General features: G+C 31.4%; 3 protein-coding genes across 6 annotated transcripts; 2 read left to right on the top strand and 1 right to left on the bottom strand.

The window, feature by feature from the left end:
- The first annotated feature begins 31 nt into the window (after positions 1–31).
- Positions 32–11676, top strand: Vha44 (V-type proton ATPase subunit Vha44). Of its 3 annotated transcripts, none has more exons than XM_087411761.1 (9): positions 32–169; positions 1294–1618; positions 4025–4618; positions 7802–7988; positions 8070–8168; positions 8285–8493; positions 8653–8797; positions 8891–9029; positions 9382–11676. In XM_087411761.1, exons 2-9 carry the CDS (start codon positions 1330–1332, stop codon positions 9475–9477), a joined length of 1758 nt encoding a protein of 585 aa, XP_087267887.1. In that variant the 5' UTR covers positions 32–169; positions 1294–1329; the 3' UTR covers positions 9478–11676. The 3 variants fall into 3 exon arrangements, with proteins under 3 accessions (XP_087267887.1, XP_011067212.1, XP_087267888.1); XM_087411762.1 differs by lacking the exon at positions 32–169 and adding an exon at positions 650–1183; XM_011068910.2 differs by lacking the exon at positions 4025–4618.
- Positions 11677–11998: 322 nt separating this feature from the next.
- On the bottom strand, positions 11999–15099 carry LOC105153820 (S-methyl-5'-thioadenosine phosphorylase). 2 transcript variants are annotated; one of them, XM_011068907.2, is made up of 7 exons: positions 15001–15099; positions 14038–14181; positions 13348–13508; positions 12954–13174; positions 12679–12881; positions 12379–12588; positions 11999–12278 (listed from the first exon to the last, which is right to left on the bottom strand). In XM_011068907.2, the coding sequence occupies exons 2-7, from the start codon at positions 14053–14055 to the stop codon at positions 12240–12242; spliced, it is 852 nt and encodes a 283-aa protein (XP_011067209.1). In that variant the 5' UTR covers positions 14056–14181; positions 15001–15099; the 3' UTR covers positions 11999–12239. The 2 variants fall into 2 exon arrangements, with proteins under 2 accessions (XP_011067209.1, XP_011067208.1); XM_011068906.2 differs by lacking the exon at positions 15001–15099 and adding an exon at positions 14264–14357.
- Positions 15033–17611, top strand: Archease (protein archease). Its single transcript, XM_011068908.2, has 4 exons — positions 15033–15147; positions 15370–15394; positions 15564–15768; positions 16202–17611. The coding sequence occupies exons 1-4, from the start codon at positions 15090–15092 to the stop codon at positions 16385–16387; spliced, it is 474 nt and encodes a 157-aa protein (XP_011067210.1). The 5' UTR covers positions 15033–15089; the 3' UTR covers positions 16388–17611.
- The last annotated feature ends 216 nt before the right edge of the window (positions 17612–17827 follow it).

The following is a 17827-nucleotide window of genomic DNA, read 5'->3' as shown; positions in this document are numbered from 1 at the left end:
TCATCACGTGAGCGGTCACAATGGTCTCTGATGGTCCTGTCGTCGGCGAACAGCGTCGTCCAGCCTGCGAGATCCTCTGAAGTCTCCTCGGTGGAAAGCCGACCTGGCGACCGACCGTGCAACATCAACGACGATAACGACGAGGAGGAGGCTTAACTATCTCCCGCTGGTACGTGGCTGGTGGTTACATTCATCTCGACGAGACGCACGCGCGGACACGCGCCTGCCGATCTCGTTCCCGAGGCGAAATGTCACGGATTAATCGACGTCATCGAAAACGATCCGCAAAGATTCTCGGCGCGCGATTCCCCGCGTATAATTCTCGATTCCGATTCGCGTCGTACATTCATGCTTTTCCGCGCCCGCCGCCAACGCATCGCGCGTTATCGATCCCTTTGAGAGAACGGCTCGAGGTCCGCCGACGCCATTGGATTGGTGACGATGGCTGTTTTTCTTTCTCTCCCGTCACGGGATTCATTCGTGTGTTTCTCCAAAGATCTCGTTTAGAAATCTCGTCCAAGGACACGCCGTTCTTTGACACCACTACCCGTCGCGGATAGTTTCCTTTTTTTTTTCTGTCTCTCTGTCTCTCTTTCGTTCTTAATTCTCTCGATATTGATCGGCTGTACCGCGGACCGTTCGTACGTACAGTCACGTGGAAAAGACGCCTAATTACATAACAAGCGGACGCTCCTGCCACACCCCCTTCCGTGCGGCTATCCGCAAATTCCCGCGAATTTAATTCAGACGAAAGACTTCCATCCGACGATCGCTCGGGTCGTCTATGGGTCGTCTTTCCTCGGCTCTCTACCTCGACCACTATCTGCTGTGCAAATGCAAGCGACGCAGATGTGCATCCGATTCGATGCATGACAGGATGGCAGCAGGTGGTTGTCTGGAATAAATCAACCCTTTACATTTATCGAAATTGTAAAATGATTAGTTATATTTATTGCACGCAACACTTAAAAGTGATATAAAAAGGCGATTTTTGAGAGTAAAATTATTTTTTATAATATTTAATATATCATACTTTAATGTATACTTAGCTTTGTTCTTTATTTTTCTTAATTTATTTTTTTTCTTTTCCTCAGGAAAAAAAGAGAAAAGATGACTCGTGCAAAAAGTTTAATTAAAAGGAACAGGTCTCTTATCTAATTTTTCATGAAAAACAAGCAATTAAGTAATTACATGTAAACACTTAAAAAAAATTTTTTTGTAATTTGTTTATATTTGGAAACAAGGTCATTTAAGAATTTTAAATTAACTGATGTCACAATGTTACTATTTCAGGTTTATTAGAACTTCAGTAGCAAAACACACTCATTCATGATGACGGAATATTGGCTGATTTCCGCGCCGGGAGACAAAACCTGTCAGCAGACATGGGAAACTATGAACAATTTAACATCCAAACAGCACTCTCTATCAGTGAACTACAAATTTCACATCCCGGATCTGAAGGTTGGAACGTTGGATCAATTGGTTGGTTTGTCGGACGACCTAGGCAAACTTGATGGATACGTGGAGCAAGTAACGCGCAAAGTGGCGACGTATTTGGGTGAGGTTCTGGAGGACCAGAGGGACAAGCTACACGAGAATCTGATGGCCAACAATAGTAAGTAGTAGAAATACCTCGTTATCTTTTGGGCCTTTATATTCTTTCGACAATATTTTCCATATGATGGAGGATCAATTTATTTATCCAGGGGTCCAAACCGTTATCTGCATTTATATTCTTCTATTCCATTAATTATATATTTATCTTGATTATTAAACAATATTCAATCTAATTAATAATGTATGAAAGACTATCAATTCCATTTGTGAGTAAATATTATGAAATATTACACATTCATTATTTTAATAGTTTAAACTTATATTTTCTCTATCTCGATAGAGAATAGAAAACAGTATATACGCTATATTAAAAAATACGAATTTATAGAATATTGCAATCCGCACTGTCCAATACTGTTTGGATAAGTGTGCATTGCGTATGTCATCTGTGATTTGATCAAATGGAACATAGAAGCAATTTTACGGATTATTATTGTTATAAAGTATTTTGGACCCTTGCCAACAGGTATCGATCGATTGTCTATGCATCATTTTCTTATAACGCTCAAACTTAGAATACAGTCTGTTGATAATTAACGCACCAATGAATACCATACACGACACGAAACATGCACACTACTTCGAGTTACCTTTTTTATCAATGATCTTTGATATATATCAGTTATAATTACTCCAGATTTTACTTGATTTTTTGGAGATAATAATAAGTTTATATTTAGAGAAGTATAATCCCTATTTTTCCCCATAATGCCCCATGTAATTTGATAGAATGAAATAACAATTTTGTCTGTGTGCATAGTCAGTACGTACAAAAAATGATATGTTGCATAATGTTAGAACATTTTGCATGTTTTAATAGTTTAACTAGGTGAATACAGACAAAATTTTCCTGTAGTATATATATGTATTAACATATATATACATATATGATGCATATCATAAATTGAAAATAATTGTTTTAAATCTTTTTTATATTATCTATTTATATATAATATAAAATAATTACATAATTAAAGTAAAATGATCTGCAATATATTTTTTAAAATAATGAATACTAATATATATTTTAATGTACTTATATATTTAATTATAAGCTACTTATGTATGTGATATGCTTCATATATTAGTACATAGTTGATATATTCGTAGAATGCTTATTTATGTGTTTGGTTGTTTTCGTTTATTATCTATGACAATCTTATTTCTAAATTTGTGATGTTGCTTGGCTTACCTTTTATTTAACTTTGACCACATTAACCCTGTTTCCCCACCCTTTTTATTATTTTATTAATAAATGCCCGTATATATGCACTACGCAAAGTTTGTATTAAGGTATAAAGGAAAAAAAGATGCGTCTCGAGACACGAATAATATATAAGATCACACATAAAAGACAAACGAAATAAAATATGGACAGATCTGTGGAATTACTAGACCACCACGCGTGTCAAATAAAATTTTCCGCAGGACGCAAGAAGTTGCTTGGGTTACTGTGGTCACCAAGCTCTAATTAGCCACTACAAGATTTCATTTTCCTTGGTTCTGTCATCAGTCCTTCTTTCATATTACTATCTGTTTGCGATGCACCATATAATATATAATTTCAAGTCTCGATGACTTCTTTACTTTCCAGTATATACATTTTATGAATATTATCGATTATATTTTCTCGAATATTCCTTTTGTTGCTTAGTTTTTCTACTTCGTCTTTTCTACTTTATTTTCGCATTATATTGGAGTATTTAACGTTTAATAAGGTGATTAATACGAGAAATCATATTTTATATTTTATGTATATTAAACCAGAAATTTATGTATTTTTAATTCTTTTCTGAACACGTTTAAATTAATATATAGAAATTATGATTGTTCATACAAAGGAGAAAGCTTTCGATCGTATACATGATGTAATTTACACATGAATTTGTAATTAAATTTTAAATATTATAGAAGAGTATTCAAAGTGATGCATTAAATTGTTTTGTAATGTTATTATTGAACATTGTATCATTATGATCACTTTAGAAAAGACTGCTACTTTTATTTTTATATATTAGGTGTTGGAATTAATTCGTAGCGTTTTACAAGTGATGGGAAGTACTTTCATTAATGTATTTTTTAATGCTCATGTGAAATAAATAACATTCTTTCATTAAAAACGCTACGAATTAATTCCAACACCTAATATATTTTAGTATCAATCGAATTTGACGAGTTGATATTAAATTACCAACTGAAGTCAACAGTTTAAATCTGAATTTCGTCACTCGAATTGATTAAAGTAAGATGATCGGCGCTAAATACTCCACACTTTCTTCTCTTGAGTTATTTTTCATTCAGTTTCGTCAGCATTGTCGTTAGGCATTTGCGTAGGAGACAATAATAGTTGAGCAAGACAATAAAAAAGATCGCGTGGAGATTGGGACTGGGCTGTAATGGATAGGTCAAACATCAATGGATGGGGAGAGCTCGAGCCCCGAAGGGGGTCCGGACACCCCGCCAAACACTCCTGTTACACCATCACACAAGACTACGATGGAGCATCACAGGCAGTGGAGGGAATTGGACAAGTCCGAACCAGAGCCGGCCGCCTGTTTAGGTCAGCATCATCACCAACATCATCATCACCATCATCACCATAGCTCCCATAAACATCACCATGATGGTCATTTCTCCGCGTTTGAAAAGAAGCTATCGTACGATCTTCAGAGCATCTGTGATGTCAAAACTCAGACCAACAGCTATACCTCGTCGATATATTCATGCTACCATGCCCATTGGTGCATTGCTTCTGTACCCTCGACGCCACGTTCTAGTCCCACTCCCGCGAGTCCGACCCTCTCTTCCCTCTCATCGAACTGTAGCAGCGAAGGAGAGCTTGGGTGGCAGCAGCCGTTACGTCCGCGGACCATCACCGAGAAAGATCGATCTACCCGCAAATCGGTTGGAGGTGATGATGACGACGACGACGACGATGACGATGCGGACCAAAACAACGACCAAGACCAAGACCATAGTGGCAATTTGCCGAATCCAGGTACCCATCCTGCCACTGGCCAGCCGATACGAGATCCTTTTCCTTTTTGTCCTTCTCCTTCTTGATACATAGCTGCAAAGCTTTGTTCATCCTGTGCACCACGTGTCTCGATCTAGCGACTGAATCATTATCATGTTTTCTTGAGAAGTAAATGCAGAAAAATTGAAAAAATGGAGAGAGATTGTCAGATTAGAGATATCTATTATAATTTACAGGATGGTAAAAATACATTTGAAAAAGTCTGGAAATAAAATAGACAGAGAAAACAAACTATTTATTTTAGTCAAATTCTATCATATAGTAAATACAATGCAAGTGCATTTGTAGTCTAGTTATAATATTTCTTTAAATGTCAACTTTGCGTTTTACATATTTCTATATACATATTGTTCTATATACATATTGTAAAATTTTTATGAAAATATCTTTCTAATTTGCTCATTTTAATAAGAAGGAATTATGCAAGCGCACTTGTAGTCTAGTTATTTCTTTAAATGTCAACTTTGCGTTTTATATATTGGGTCATCTAAAAAGTATCCGCGGTACTTTGTCACTAGATATATGACCATCAACACACATCTAGTGACAAAAAACCGCGGATACTTTTTAGATGACTCAATATCTCTATATACATACATATTGCAAAATTTTTATGAAAATATCTTTCTAATTTGCTCATTTTAATAAGGAGGAACTATTTATTGCTGATTTATTTTAATATTATTATAAAATTACTATCTTAATTGCGTAATATATTTTGATTATATAAATAAAAATAATTAATATATAAAAAAAACGTTATAATCTTTTAATAGCAAGGAAGCGGCAAAAATATATGACAATCTCTCTTTTGATAAATATATTTAAAATGAAAGCAATACATCTTTTTTGAGGTTATAATAAAAGACATTTTCTAATTGAATTTATTTAATGAATAATTAATAAACCGGAAGCTATTAAAAGGAAAATTCATCATTCCGTAGCACATCCTAATTATGATGTGTGAGTGTGCATATCTTTTTTTCACAATTGATTTTCTTCAAGAAATTCTGCTGATATATCTTTGGTTTTTGGCTCGTTTGTCTTCACTCTTCCTTCCTCTATATTGGTTATGTATAATTATATTACAATTTTACATAACCGTTATATTAACGTATAAAAGCTCGATATCCCATTTTTGGTGGATCGATTTGTATATTGTATATATCTAATTATCCATCAGATAATTTAGCTTTTTCTCCTAATTTTGCTCTTTTTTATTTTTCTACAGCTTTCGTATATCGCTTTTGTTGTCATAAATTATAGCAACTTTTATTAATAATATATATAAAATAAAATATATATTTATATACATATGCTATCATTTATGCTTGATTTCGTTTAAGCGTATATACATATATATATATATATATATATATATATATATATATATATATATAGGATACAACTGAAATAAATCTAGGAAAGTAAACGACACAAAAAGGAGAAATGATGAGAGAAATATTACTTGACACTTAAATATATCCAGAAATCTTACACATTTTTATTCTACTCCAATCATTTCATCCTAAATTATATTTTTGTTCTCTCCCCCCCCCCCCTCTCTCTCTTTCTAATATCAATCTTTAATTCCCACTTCAATAATTATAATTTTAGTAAAAGAATCACATTGTAAGCACAGACGATAATACATATACAAAACAATGGTAGATAGCACAGATCACAGCACTAGCACAACAATAGCATTAGTAGGAACTAACAAATATTTATCGATCGGTACATGAATTTATAGCTAATATTACTTTGCATGATTATTGAAATAAAACTTAATAAGAAACAAATGCGCTTTATAGTTTTCGTATATAATTTTTATGCTCTTACATAGTATAAGAACTACAGGAACCATATCATATATACTATATATCTATTTAATTTAAGACAATGTACTATTACGTATATTATCATTTTATACATTTAATCAATTATCACAAATCGCTTCTTTTATTTCGGCTATTTCGTTTATTTTATTATATTGCATTACATTGCACATTAATTTGCGATGGCTAATCATATATGTTAGTAATAAAAGTCTACATATATACCTGTGAGGAAATGTGCAGAGAAAGGTATATTAATTTATACTGTTAAAATATTTTCGAAATTTTCAAAAAATTTCATGACTTAGATATTATTATATTTAATATATGCTTTTTTTTCTCAAACGTATATGAACATCTTTTTTTAATGCAAATGTATATACGCATTATATATACTATAATTTATTTAAATTGATTGAATATGTATGAACAAAAACGTAACTTTATTCAAGAATATATAAGAAAATAATGCAGATAATTACGAAAAAGAATAAATTATATAATTAATCATATTTTCTATAAAATTAATATACATAAATGCATACATGTGCATGTGTAATGAGGATTTATCTTGTCTGATTAAATCAACGCACAAATTTTTGTGTACATAATTACAATGTAGTTAATAAGATAAATAAGTGATAAATGCAAAAGAAAATACGATTTTTCAAGATCTGCATGTACAAATATATACAAATATAAAAGTTATTGATTGCAGAGATTATTAATTAAAAATTTTATTATTATATAGCTACAATTTATCTTTATTATATATTTCTTCATTATAAATATCGTACATAAAGATAAAATTTTGTGTAAATAATATCAAATAATTATATCTTTGTAAAAAAATTTCTTATATATAAATAAATATAAAGTTTGTTCATGGATTTGGTTATTGTGAATTGCATGATGTACTCTGTGTATGTCCTGCTTCTTTCTTGTAATGCTAATGATGAATAAGCAGCATTGTAAAATCAAGAAATTGCTTGTGTGAAAATCATTTTTCCTTTTTTTCATTATTTTGAATATTCTTTTAATATTATTTTAAATAATGTTTGAATTTATTTATAACAACAAAATACATGTCAAGCATTTGTATATGTTAATAATATATGCAGAGCTTAAGAAATACATCAATATTGAATTTCTTAAAAATTTTACATTTACTATTCCTGTAGAGCTTACACTTGGTATTGATTATGCGCTGAAGAATGTAGAAATATTTTCTAAAGCTCTGACTATGAAATTGCTTATCAAGATTTATTGTCTCAAAACAATTGGATTAATATTTAAAATTCACTAGGTGATCTGCCATCATATATAACTCGATTCCAGTGGGACATGGCTAAATACCCCATCAAACAATCTTTGAGGAACATTGCGGATATTATCAGTAAACAAGTGGGACAGATTGATGCTGATTTAAAAACTAAATCCACGATATATAACAATTTGAAAGGCAGCTTACAAAATTTAGAAAAGAAACAGACGTAAGTTTGATACATTATGATTTGAATGCAATCGACAATTATATAAATGTCATTTTTTATGTAATTTTTTATCTGCATCAGGGGGAGTTTATTAACACGAAATTTAGCAGACTTAGTAAAAAAAGAACACTTTATTCTGGACAGCGAATATTTAACTACTTTGCTTGTCATTGTACCGAAGTGAGTAAATACATTTAGTTTTCTTTTGACACCTATACTAAAGTTGTTATAAAGTTATCATATATTGGATCATTGAATTAAATAAACTGGCATCTATGTGTATCTCATGTTTTTAGATCCAACTTTCAGGAATGGTACAGTTGTTATGAAAAATTGACAGATATGATTGTACCACGCAGTACACAACTCATTACTCAGGATTCTGAATACGGATTATTCACGGTCACTTTATTTAAAAAAGTAATGGATGAGTTTAAACTGCACGCTCGTGAAAAGAAGTTTATTGTGCGAGATTTTACATATAATGAAGAGGAATTAGCAGCAGGTTTGTTTTAATATTTGTTTTAATATTGAAATCTTTTATAATTTGCATGGGATTGCAGTAATACTTTAGAAATCAACACAAATTTGATATATTAAATCTTTAAAAGCTAAGCTATGTATAAAGAATAAAATTTATTATAACAATTACATCTTATTATAGGAAAGAATGAAATTACAAAGTTGGTAACCGATAAAAAGAAGCAATTTGGACCACTTGTCCGTTGGTTGAAAGTGAATTTTAGTGAATGTTTTTGTGCTTGGATTCATGTTAAAGCTTTGCGTGTATTCGTTGAATCCGTTCTTAGGTACTGTACATATTAATATATTTTATCGAAAAAAAAAAACAAAAAATACGGTGTTATATTAATGTCATATATTGTAATATGTATGATTTATAGATATGGCTTACCTGTCAATTTCCAAGCAATATTATTGCATCCGCATAAGAAATGCGCGAGGAGATTACGTGACGCTTTGAATCAGCTTTATGCTCATTTAGATTCATCTGCTACCGCTTCAACAGCGCACAATCAAGATGTAAGTAAAGATGTAATTACTATACTATTAGGTGTTGGAATTAATTCGTAGCGTTTTTAATGAAAGAATGTTATTTCACATGAGCATTAAAAAATACATTAATGAAAGTACTTCCCATCACTTGTAAAACGCTACGAATTAATTCCAACACCTAATATATTATTAAAAGTAGATTAATATTTAATTATAATTTTGAAACTTTATTCCTCATCATTTTTGTAAATAAATATTACTCTTTTGAATCAATTTTTTAAAATATTTATTATATACGAGAAATATATACAAGCTCAAAGAATATATGTTTCTTCATGCAGAAAATATTTATATTTATATGATATTTTAATTTGAATAGAATGTGGATATACCAGGACTAGGTTTTGGCCAAAATGATTACTTCCCTTATGTCTATTACAAAATCAACGTGGATATGGTTGATAGTAAGGTCTAATTTGCGTTTTTCTCCTGAACATCATACTTCCTTTTATTTATCCAGATGATATAATTCTATTACATCAGGAATCTAGTGGCAGGTGCGTACAAGTTTCTCACTTGTATTAATATGTAAAAAGAATACTGCATTTCCAGAAAACTTCTTTCGATTTTTCCGTAGCTGTTACGTTTAATAATTACGAATCGCGTAATTTGCTACAATTGGAGAAAATTGTCACATAGCCTTTTTCAGAAATAGTTATTTTTTTAAATTGATGAAATTAGAATGATGTATAAACTGTAATATTGCTCGGAACTGTGCATAAGAGTTTGTGCATTCCTTTATACATATTGTCCCCAAGAGCCCCAAGTATTAAACATAAATCAATTGAAGTTATAGATGATAATAAGGATTCTCAGGCAAATACCATCAATTGTATGCTTTCGACTTGTATGTCTTCTTGATATACTTGGAAACAGCACAACATGTTTTACACGCGTTTTATCGCGACATAAAAATGTATAGCGTTTCTAAGTAGAATTGCCACAATGCAATCTTATTATCCATTAATCTGTTATATATAAAAGTAAAGAGCTGATCTTTTCATTAATGTGTAAAAGATCAAGACTTATGAAGAAAATATATAGACACACATCTTGTTATATTATGTAAAAAGCATTCACACCAAGTGTGTCATGTGAATATTTAACAAATTGTTAATCACAGTTTAGAAAAAATGGATATCTTATTGTTGAATATTAAGAGAAGTTTCATGTCGTGTATTCTTATAGTATATTTTATTGCTTCAAACAAATTTATAAACTACAAAAATACGTTTCATCGCGCGCAATATTTGCAGATTATATTATGTATTGTCTGTAATTGTCATATTATCATGAAAGTATATATAGGAATTTTAATATATCGCATGAACCATTCAATTAAAATACATATATTATATATATACATATTATGATCATCGTTCAGCCTAAATATTTTAACAGATTGAAGGTTTTTTATCCTAACAACAAATTTATCGAAAAAATGACTAATAAAAACATTTTTTCAAATCTCTAATTTGAGTTGCAAGAAAATAATCGTTTTTTTTTAATATTATCGAATATAAATTTATTATCAACTGTAATTCAAAATGCAAGCTATATTTTTTAAATCAATTGTTCCATTTGTAAATTAAATTTAGTTGTTTTTGAGTTAGCACCGTAACAAACTGCACAAAATAAGTCTTCTTTGTGAATACATTGGGTTAGGGAAAGTCCCTTTACAAGTTGGTAAAAAAAATCTTTCTCCATCAATATCTTCGTTAAATGAAATTTAAAAAAAGAATTTCAAAGCTTTAAATCTCTACTTTCGAATGATTATTATATTTTTTTAATTTATGTGAATTTTGTAATTTTTATATATAGAAAACGAATTGAAAAAAATGAAAAATTTTCTTTTCATTTTGTAGGTCTGTAGCGTGCCCAAAAAATTTGAGCAAATTTTTGAGTGAAAGCTTGAAGCTTTTCTTTAAAAAATCGTTTTTAAAAAATGTTTCTACGATTTTTTTGTTCCTGAGTTACTCGCGGATTAAATAAAAAGGAACATTCTGACTTTATTGCTTGTAATTCCGTTAAAAATCATCGTATCACAATTAAAAATACAGATTTTTAAAACTGAATCGTTCCTCTATCAAGCGGTCTAATTTAAAAAAAATAGAATATATGGATTGCTAAAAATTTTTACCAACTTGTAAAGCCTTTTTCCTAACTCAATATTATGTTATTATTATAGACATATATCATAAAGATATATTTTCTGAAGAATAATTTCATGTTGTTAAAACAAGCTTAGTTTCTCACATTGATCATAATGTAAATTGCTTGTACATAAGAAAAATCCGTGTATAAAGTCGAAGGTTTCATATTATATATTGAGTTGCAAGATTTTTGTAAAATGCAGACCAATGTACAATGTTTTAATTAAGCATAAATCACACTAGCGGAAATCGATGACAATACTGATTAAATGTTGTCTGCTCCATAAGTCTACATAAAGAAGCCTGACATATAATGAAAAAGGAGAACTGATATATGTACATTGGCAGTTCAATTATGTAGATACATTTAAAGAAATGATAATACAGTCAATTGACTTTTACGAATTGTATAGGTAAATGTAATTGTGTAGATAATAAATATTAAGTTTACTTGTCAAGCATCTTTTGTTTATACGCTCGTTACTAAATCTCCAACTATATAATACCAATCTAATCCTTTTATCACTCCTTTAATTTTTTGCTTTAATTTTTTGATCATGTACGCATACGTTTGTAATTAGATTAAACGGAATTGCAACTCTACGCTTAAATGCTTATACTATCTAATTATGATGCAACAAAATACATGTCCTAATAAAACGTTTTATAGGATGTGAAAGGTAAAGTACATAGAATTACAACAGTATATATATATATATATATGTATGTATATATATATATATATATATATATATATATATATATACATATATAAAAACATAATTTCATGTAATGTTTTTATAAAGACTTATTAGTGATTATAAAAGTTATCGTAAAATAAATTGGTTTTTTGTATAATAGTCCTATCATACAATATAAAGATTTGTACCTATGTAGAATATATAAGAATTTTATAAAGGCTTTTATTAAAATCTTGTATATATTTAATCTTAGATTAGATACTATATAGTTATAATTATATGTATAGATATGATTGCTTCGTTCCACTTTGCAAACAGAAACTTTATTTCTTTACAGTCACATTGCTGCTCTCAATTAAGTTCTGAAAATTATTTCTCTTATCATTGTTCGCTAATATGTATTTAGAAAAAGTATCTCCATATTATTTGTATGCATAAATGATTCCTAATAACGAATATTACCTTCAATTTAAAAATATCCTGCTCCCAATTTCCACAGCCAATAAGTTTCACTGCCTCTAGTAACACATTTATTATTTTATGAACATTTTGTTTGAACACGACTAATACGTCAGCTGCATGAACATTATCTTCGCATTCTTTCCAGCAATCGTAATCAGTCGCCATAGCTATAGCTGCGTATAAAAGACCTGCTTCTTTCGCTAGGATTACCTAATTCGGACCAAAATATAAACATTATAAGATATATATATATATACATATATATATCTTATTTGTATAAGTTTATCGCAGTATTTAAACCTCTGGGCATATAGTCATGTTGACTAAATGTCCACCCCAAAGACGCAGAGCGTTACTTTCTGCTTTAGATGAAAAGCGCGGTCCTTCAATAGTTATTACTGTTCCACCCTTCCTTATGTTATATCCCAATTTTTTTGCTGCTTGCAATAAGATTTCCGATGTTCGCGGATCAAATGCAGGCTCCATCGGCATATGGCATACTCCTATAATTTTAAATGAAGGCAACATATTTTAAAAATTATGCTTATAGAAAAAGAGATATATGATATATTTACCGTTATACTTGATAGACGTTCCATCATAGAATGTACCCTTCCTGGAAATAGTTCTATCTATGAAGCTATCAGGCACGACTAATTGTCCCCTACCAATAGACTCTGTTAACGATCCACATGCAGTAGATGCCAATATATGGGTACAGTCAGCAAGTCGCAATGCTTCTATGTTAGCACGGTAATTAACTCCAGTAGGACTGAACACATGTCCTGCACCATGTCTATATTGAATCAAGACAAGAAAATATTTTTAATGAACAAAACATAAATCAAACATTGTTAAATAAACAGAAACATTTATTTTTGTAGTTAAAGGCAAAATATTAAAGTACAAGCCTAAATTGTAGGCTTTAGAAATAGTTATAAGAGTTAAGAAATTTATAAAGAATTCTACCTGGCTAATAGCACTATATCTACCCCATCAATGCATCCATGATAGAGATCACTGGACGGATATCCGAAATCATTCTTTGCATTCTCGCGATTTGTGATACTGCTGCAATTGAATGTTTTACTTAAGCTATCACCCAGACCCGAGCCACATATTATTCCCACCTAAAAAATATAAAAAATATCAATAATAATTCTATATACATTTAGATTAGAATTACACTTTTATTATATTTTTACTAGAATTACACTTTAATATACATTTTCATGTACTTGTATATTAATTACTATATATATTATATTATATATCAAATTTAGAAATATATAACGTGTAATACAGGTTATAGGAATCAACGCTGGTTATCAATTAGTACTACATGTTATATATTTCTAAATTTGTTCAATTAAAGGAGTCTAAGATAAACTTATTAGTTTAGTGTTATTTTGTAATATATATATCATTTATGCAAAAAATGTTCTTGCCATAATACGTCAATTTTAACAACATAATGTAATATATCACAGATATCTGTTTCGAGTGATTTTCAAAATTAACTGCTTATAATATTTTCGAGGTTAGTCGATACAAATAATTAAAAATGTATGACATGCGAATTAAGAATTCAGAAATTCTCCTTCAAGTGATGTCAACGTATTTCTATAAAGTATGTGATTAAAATTAAAATTCTCTTACCTTCATTTTATTTGTCATAATGTAAGATATTCGATTTATTATCTTGAACTTGCAGTCACTTGAGTATAAAGAGAATAATGAATATGACCGCGTGACCGTTAAAGATAATTATCGTGATAATGTGCTACTTATAACCTCTCTTTCCTGTAAAAATACACCGTTTGTATGTAAAAATACACCGCGATGATAAATTATCTCTAATAAGAATTATGTAATTGTAGTATACCATTTATACATATTAAATTATCTTCTTGATATATGTTTCTGATGGTTCATATTTCTCAATTGTAAAGGAAAATAAACGGAAAAAAACTTCATCTATGACAGTAGAAAAAAATAATTATAATACGATAAATGTTTACTTTTTAATTTTTTCCTTTTTTTACGTGAGATAAAAATTTATCTTACACAAATAAACTTTTATCTCTTTTGGAATATATTTTTATACCTGCCTATAACATATACCTATAACAATATTTATTGTGTCGGCTGATCGAATATTTCGTCACCTTCTTTCTCATATTTTCCTTTTGTTATTTCGCTTTTCCATTTCCTACCATATTCCATATCATATTAATTTACATTTTATGAATTTATAATATATATTGATATATATCTAAATTCTATTCCATACAATATTTCAGAAGTATTTCAAGAGTATTTCATTGAAACATTTCTTCATAAAATATTTTTATAATATAAATATTTTTTTTCCAGGAAGTCAGAGTTTTTAAATATATTTTTTTTCTTACAAATATTTATACAATATTTTAAAAATATTTTATTGAAATATTTCAAAAAATGGTCATTCACATGAGTATTTTATGCTATTTAAACTAGAATCAAATTCGGAATTTGCCAAATGAATCGACCGTTCTCACACGGAGCCACGTGTTACTCCATGTGCCCGTTAAGCGCTTAAGTTCGCTTGTAAGTAGCGCCATCTGGTCGGCGTGAACTCACCTACGTGAACTACGTTGTCGTTGATTGAACCCGTCAGTGAATCAGCTGATCGCCTCGCATTACGTGGAAGAGAATCAGCTGTGCGCAACATGGACATGGACGAGCTGGCGAGCGAAGATCTCGAAATACCGCCCGCTAAATACGAATGTGAGTATCAACGTGGGTTTTTTCTTAACATTATCGTTTCTTTCGCTCTTTTCTCAAACGAAAATATTTCATTTGTCGCCATGTACTTTGACGCGTCTTCGCACGCGACAAATTCTAACCTCGTAATCGCGACTGATGCAAAGCTTCCGTAATATGACGCAAATACCTCGCAGCCACAGTTTTAAAAATAATCACGAAAAAAATTCATGTTTTCTGTTACAGATTTGGATCACACCGCGGATGTACAGTAAGTATTGCATTCAGTTGTAGCGGTTGACCGATTAATTTTGAAGGTTACTTCGCCGGCTAACCTAAAAAAGCGCGCGCGCAATTATGTGGAAATCGATAGACGTTTAAAAGCTTATTTGTGATGGAGATTGATTCGGCAATGTGTAAATTACCGATTATATTTTCAGATTGCATGCATGGGGCGATACCATGGACGAGGCTTTCGAGCAATGCGCGATGGCCATGTTCGGCTACATGACGGATCTCGAGCGCGTGCAGGTCACACAGGTGCATCACATCGAGGCCGAAGGTGACGACATGGAGAGTTTACTCTTCCATTTTCTTGACGAGCTGCTCTTCATGTTTAGTGCTGAGCCGTATATAGTCGCCAAGGTATAATTTCTTTGTTGCAACATTTCTTTGTCAACATAGATACTCTCTCTCTCTTGCTAGATAATTTACCGTTACAGCAATAACAGTACTATCCAACTTTTGATAATACGTTTAGGTATAGGTTTACATATAATGTCACAGAAATATAATTGTATGATTCGTATATGAATTTTGTATTCTATATGAAATATTTAAGACTCTCTTTACTATTACTTACGTATTAAAAATAATTCCTTAATATTTTATTCTTTGTTTGGATTTATAAGTAATATTACTATGTATTAATTAATTCATACAATTATGACATGTTTTATTTGCACGAATTTGAAATTATCATCGAATAGTCCTTTCGGTTGGACCGCGAAGGTCGTGAAACTTACCGCGTCCACATCCAAAGCCAAAGGTGAAAATCTCTCCGCACGTCTGTCACCAGAAAGTCAAGATTACCGAATTCGACCGAGAAGGATTTAAAATCAAGGCAACCGCGTACGGCGAGGAGTTCACAATTGGCAAACACACGCAAGGTGCAGAGGTAAAGGCCATCACATATTCAGCAATGCAGATCAACGATCGCCCGCGGGTGGAGCGGCCCGAAATCTTCGTGATCGTCGATATATGATATTACCCTCGTCCGTCGATCGCACTGCACACATACCTCAACGATATTTTGCTGCACAATTTTCTGGTAATGCTCTAACAACAGCGAAAAAGTAGTGGGGAAATGGGGGGGGGATTACTTAGCTTGAACGGGTGGTGCATGGAAAAAGTAGGGGAAAGTAGCCGAAGGGCAAGAAAGGAAACCGTATACCTCCCATACGGTCTACATAGGAGCGATCCTTTTGTACTTGCCCCGTAGGGTTCAAATAAATACGTTACGAAGAATGCACCGAACTCCCCTTCTTCTTGGCTCGACTTGATTCAGGCGTGTACTAAGTTAGTCCCGAACTCTCGGCAAAACGCAATAAAAAGAGCCAAGAGATTAGCCGTTTGTTATCAAGAAATGCGTGCGAGTTTTTATCGTTATCGATGTTACATGTATTTTTTTTTTACTTATTTAACATTGTTATTTACAAAATGTAATCAATACGATAGAGTCCCTCTATTCCAGTTGCCTTTAAATTATGGTTCTCTTTTAGCTTTCTCACTACACATTTCTCTCGCAATGATCATGCGGGAAAGCGAGAAAAATGTACAAGATACCATTGGTATCATGTAAATTGATTACACACACAATAATCTGCATCATTAAAGTAAAGCCCATTTTTACCAATTTAAACTAACATTTTAACACGTTTTATAATATTAATGTTTATAATATATATATTTGTCGATTAATGTTTATCGCACGTACACTGTACGTACAATTGTATGTTTCAGCTATCAGCGGTAAAATGAAAAAAATTGATTAATTTTAAATGTAGGTCACAGCTTTCTATTGATATTTATAAAAAGGTATAGTATCGTGTTAACGCTATTTCTTTGATATTACACACGTTTCAAATTTATGTATAATCATCCAATAGTTATATAGAATTATATTCTATTTTATATGCATATGAGAGTGTGTATTGTGACATAAACTAATTGAAAAAAATTGAACCGAGCTATTCTCATCTTTTGAGAAAATAATGTCTAAAAAATATAATATCCATTATTTGTACGAAACTGCAGTTTTCCAATGAAAAGTATCCTGTAGCATCTATTTGACGCGATTGCATTGTATTGTATTGTATTGTACATATACTTGATACGAGACGGCGATCGAGGAATCTGAATTGTGATAAGAGGGACCGTCGGTGATGAAATTGAAATAAAAAAAAGTGCGACTTTTTGCCAATGATAATTTTGTTCCTGTCGTCCATCGATTTTCTCGTAGAGTTTTCGACATTCTCGGGTCGGGAGAGGGCCCTGCTCGCCTTCCGTCCCGCTACATCCCTGCAGCTGAATGCCCCTCCATTCGCGAAGGAAGGGACGATCGTACGGCGGAGTTTCGGGTAAGACAGGCAAGAAACGAGGGGCATCAGTTGCCCGGCAGGATCGTCGAGTCGAAGGCAGTCGA

The sequence above is a fragment of the Acromyrmex echinatior genome, chromosome 12, assembly GCF_024713525.1.
Source record: "Acromyrmex echinatior isolate Ae372 chromosome 12, ASM2471352v2, whole genome shotgun sequence".
Lineage (NCBI taxonomy): Eukaryota > Metazoa > Arthropoda > Insecta > Hymenoptera > Formicidae > Acromyrmex > Acromyrmex echinatior.
Note: the sequence above shows the minus strand (reverse complement) of the source record. Positions and strands in the feature narration are given on the sequence as shown.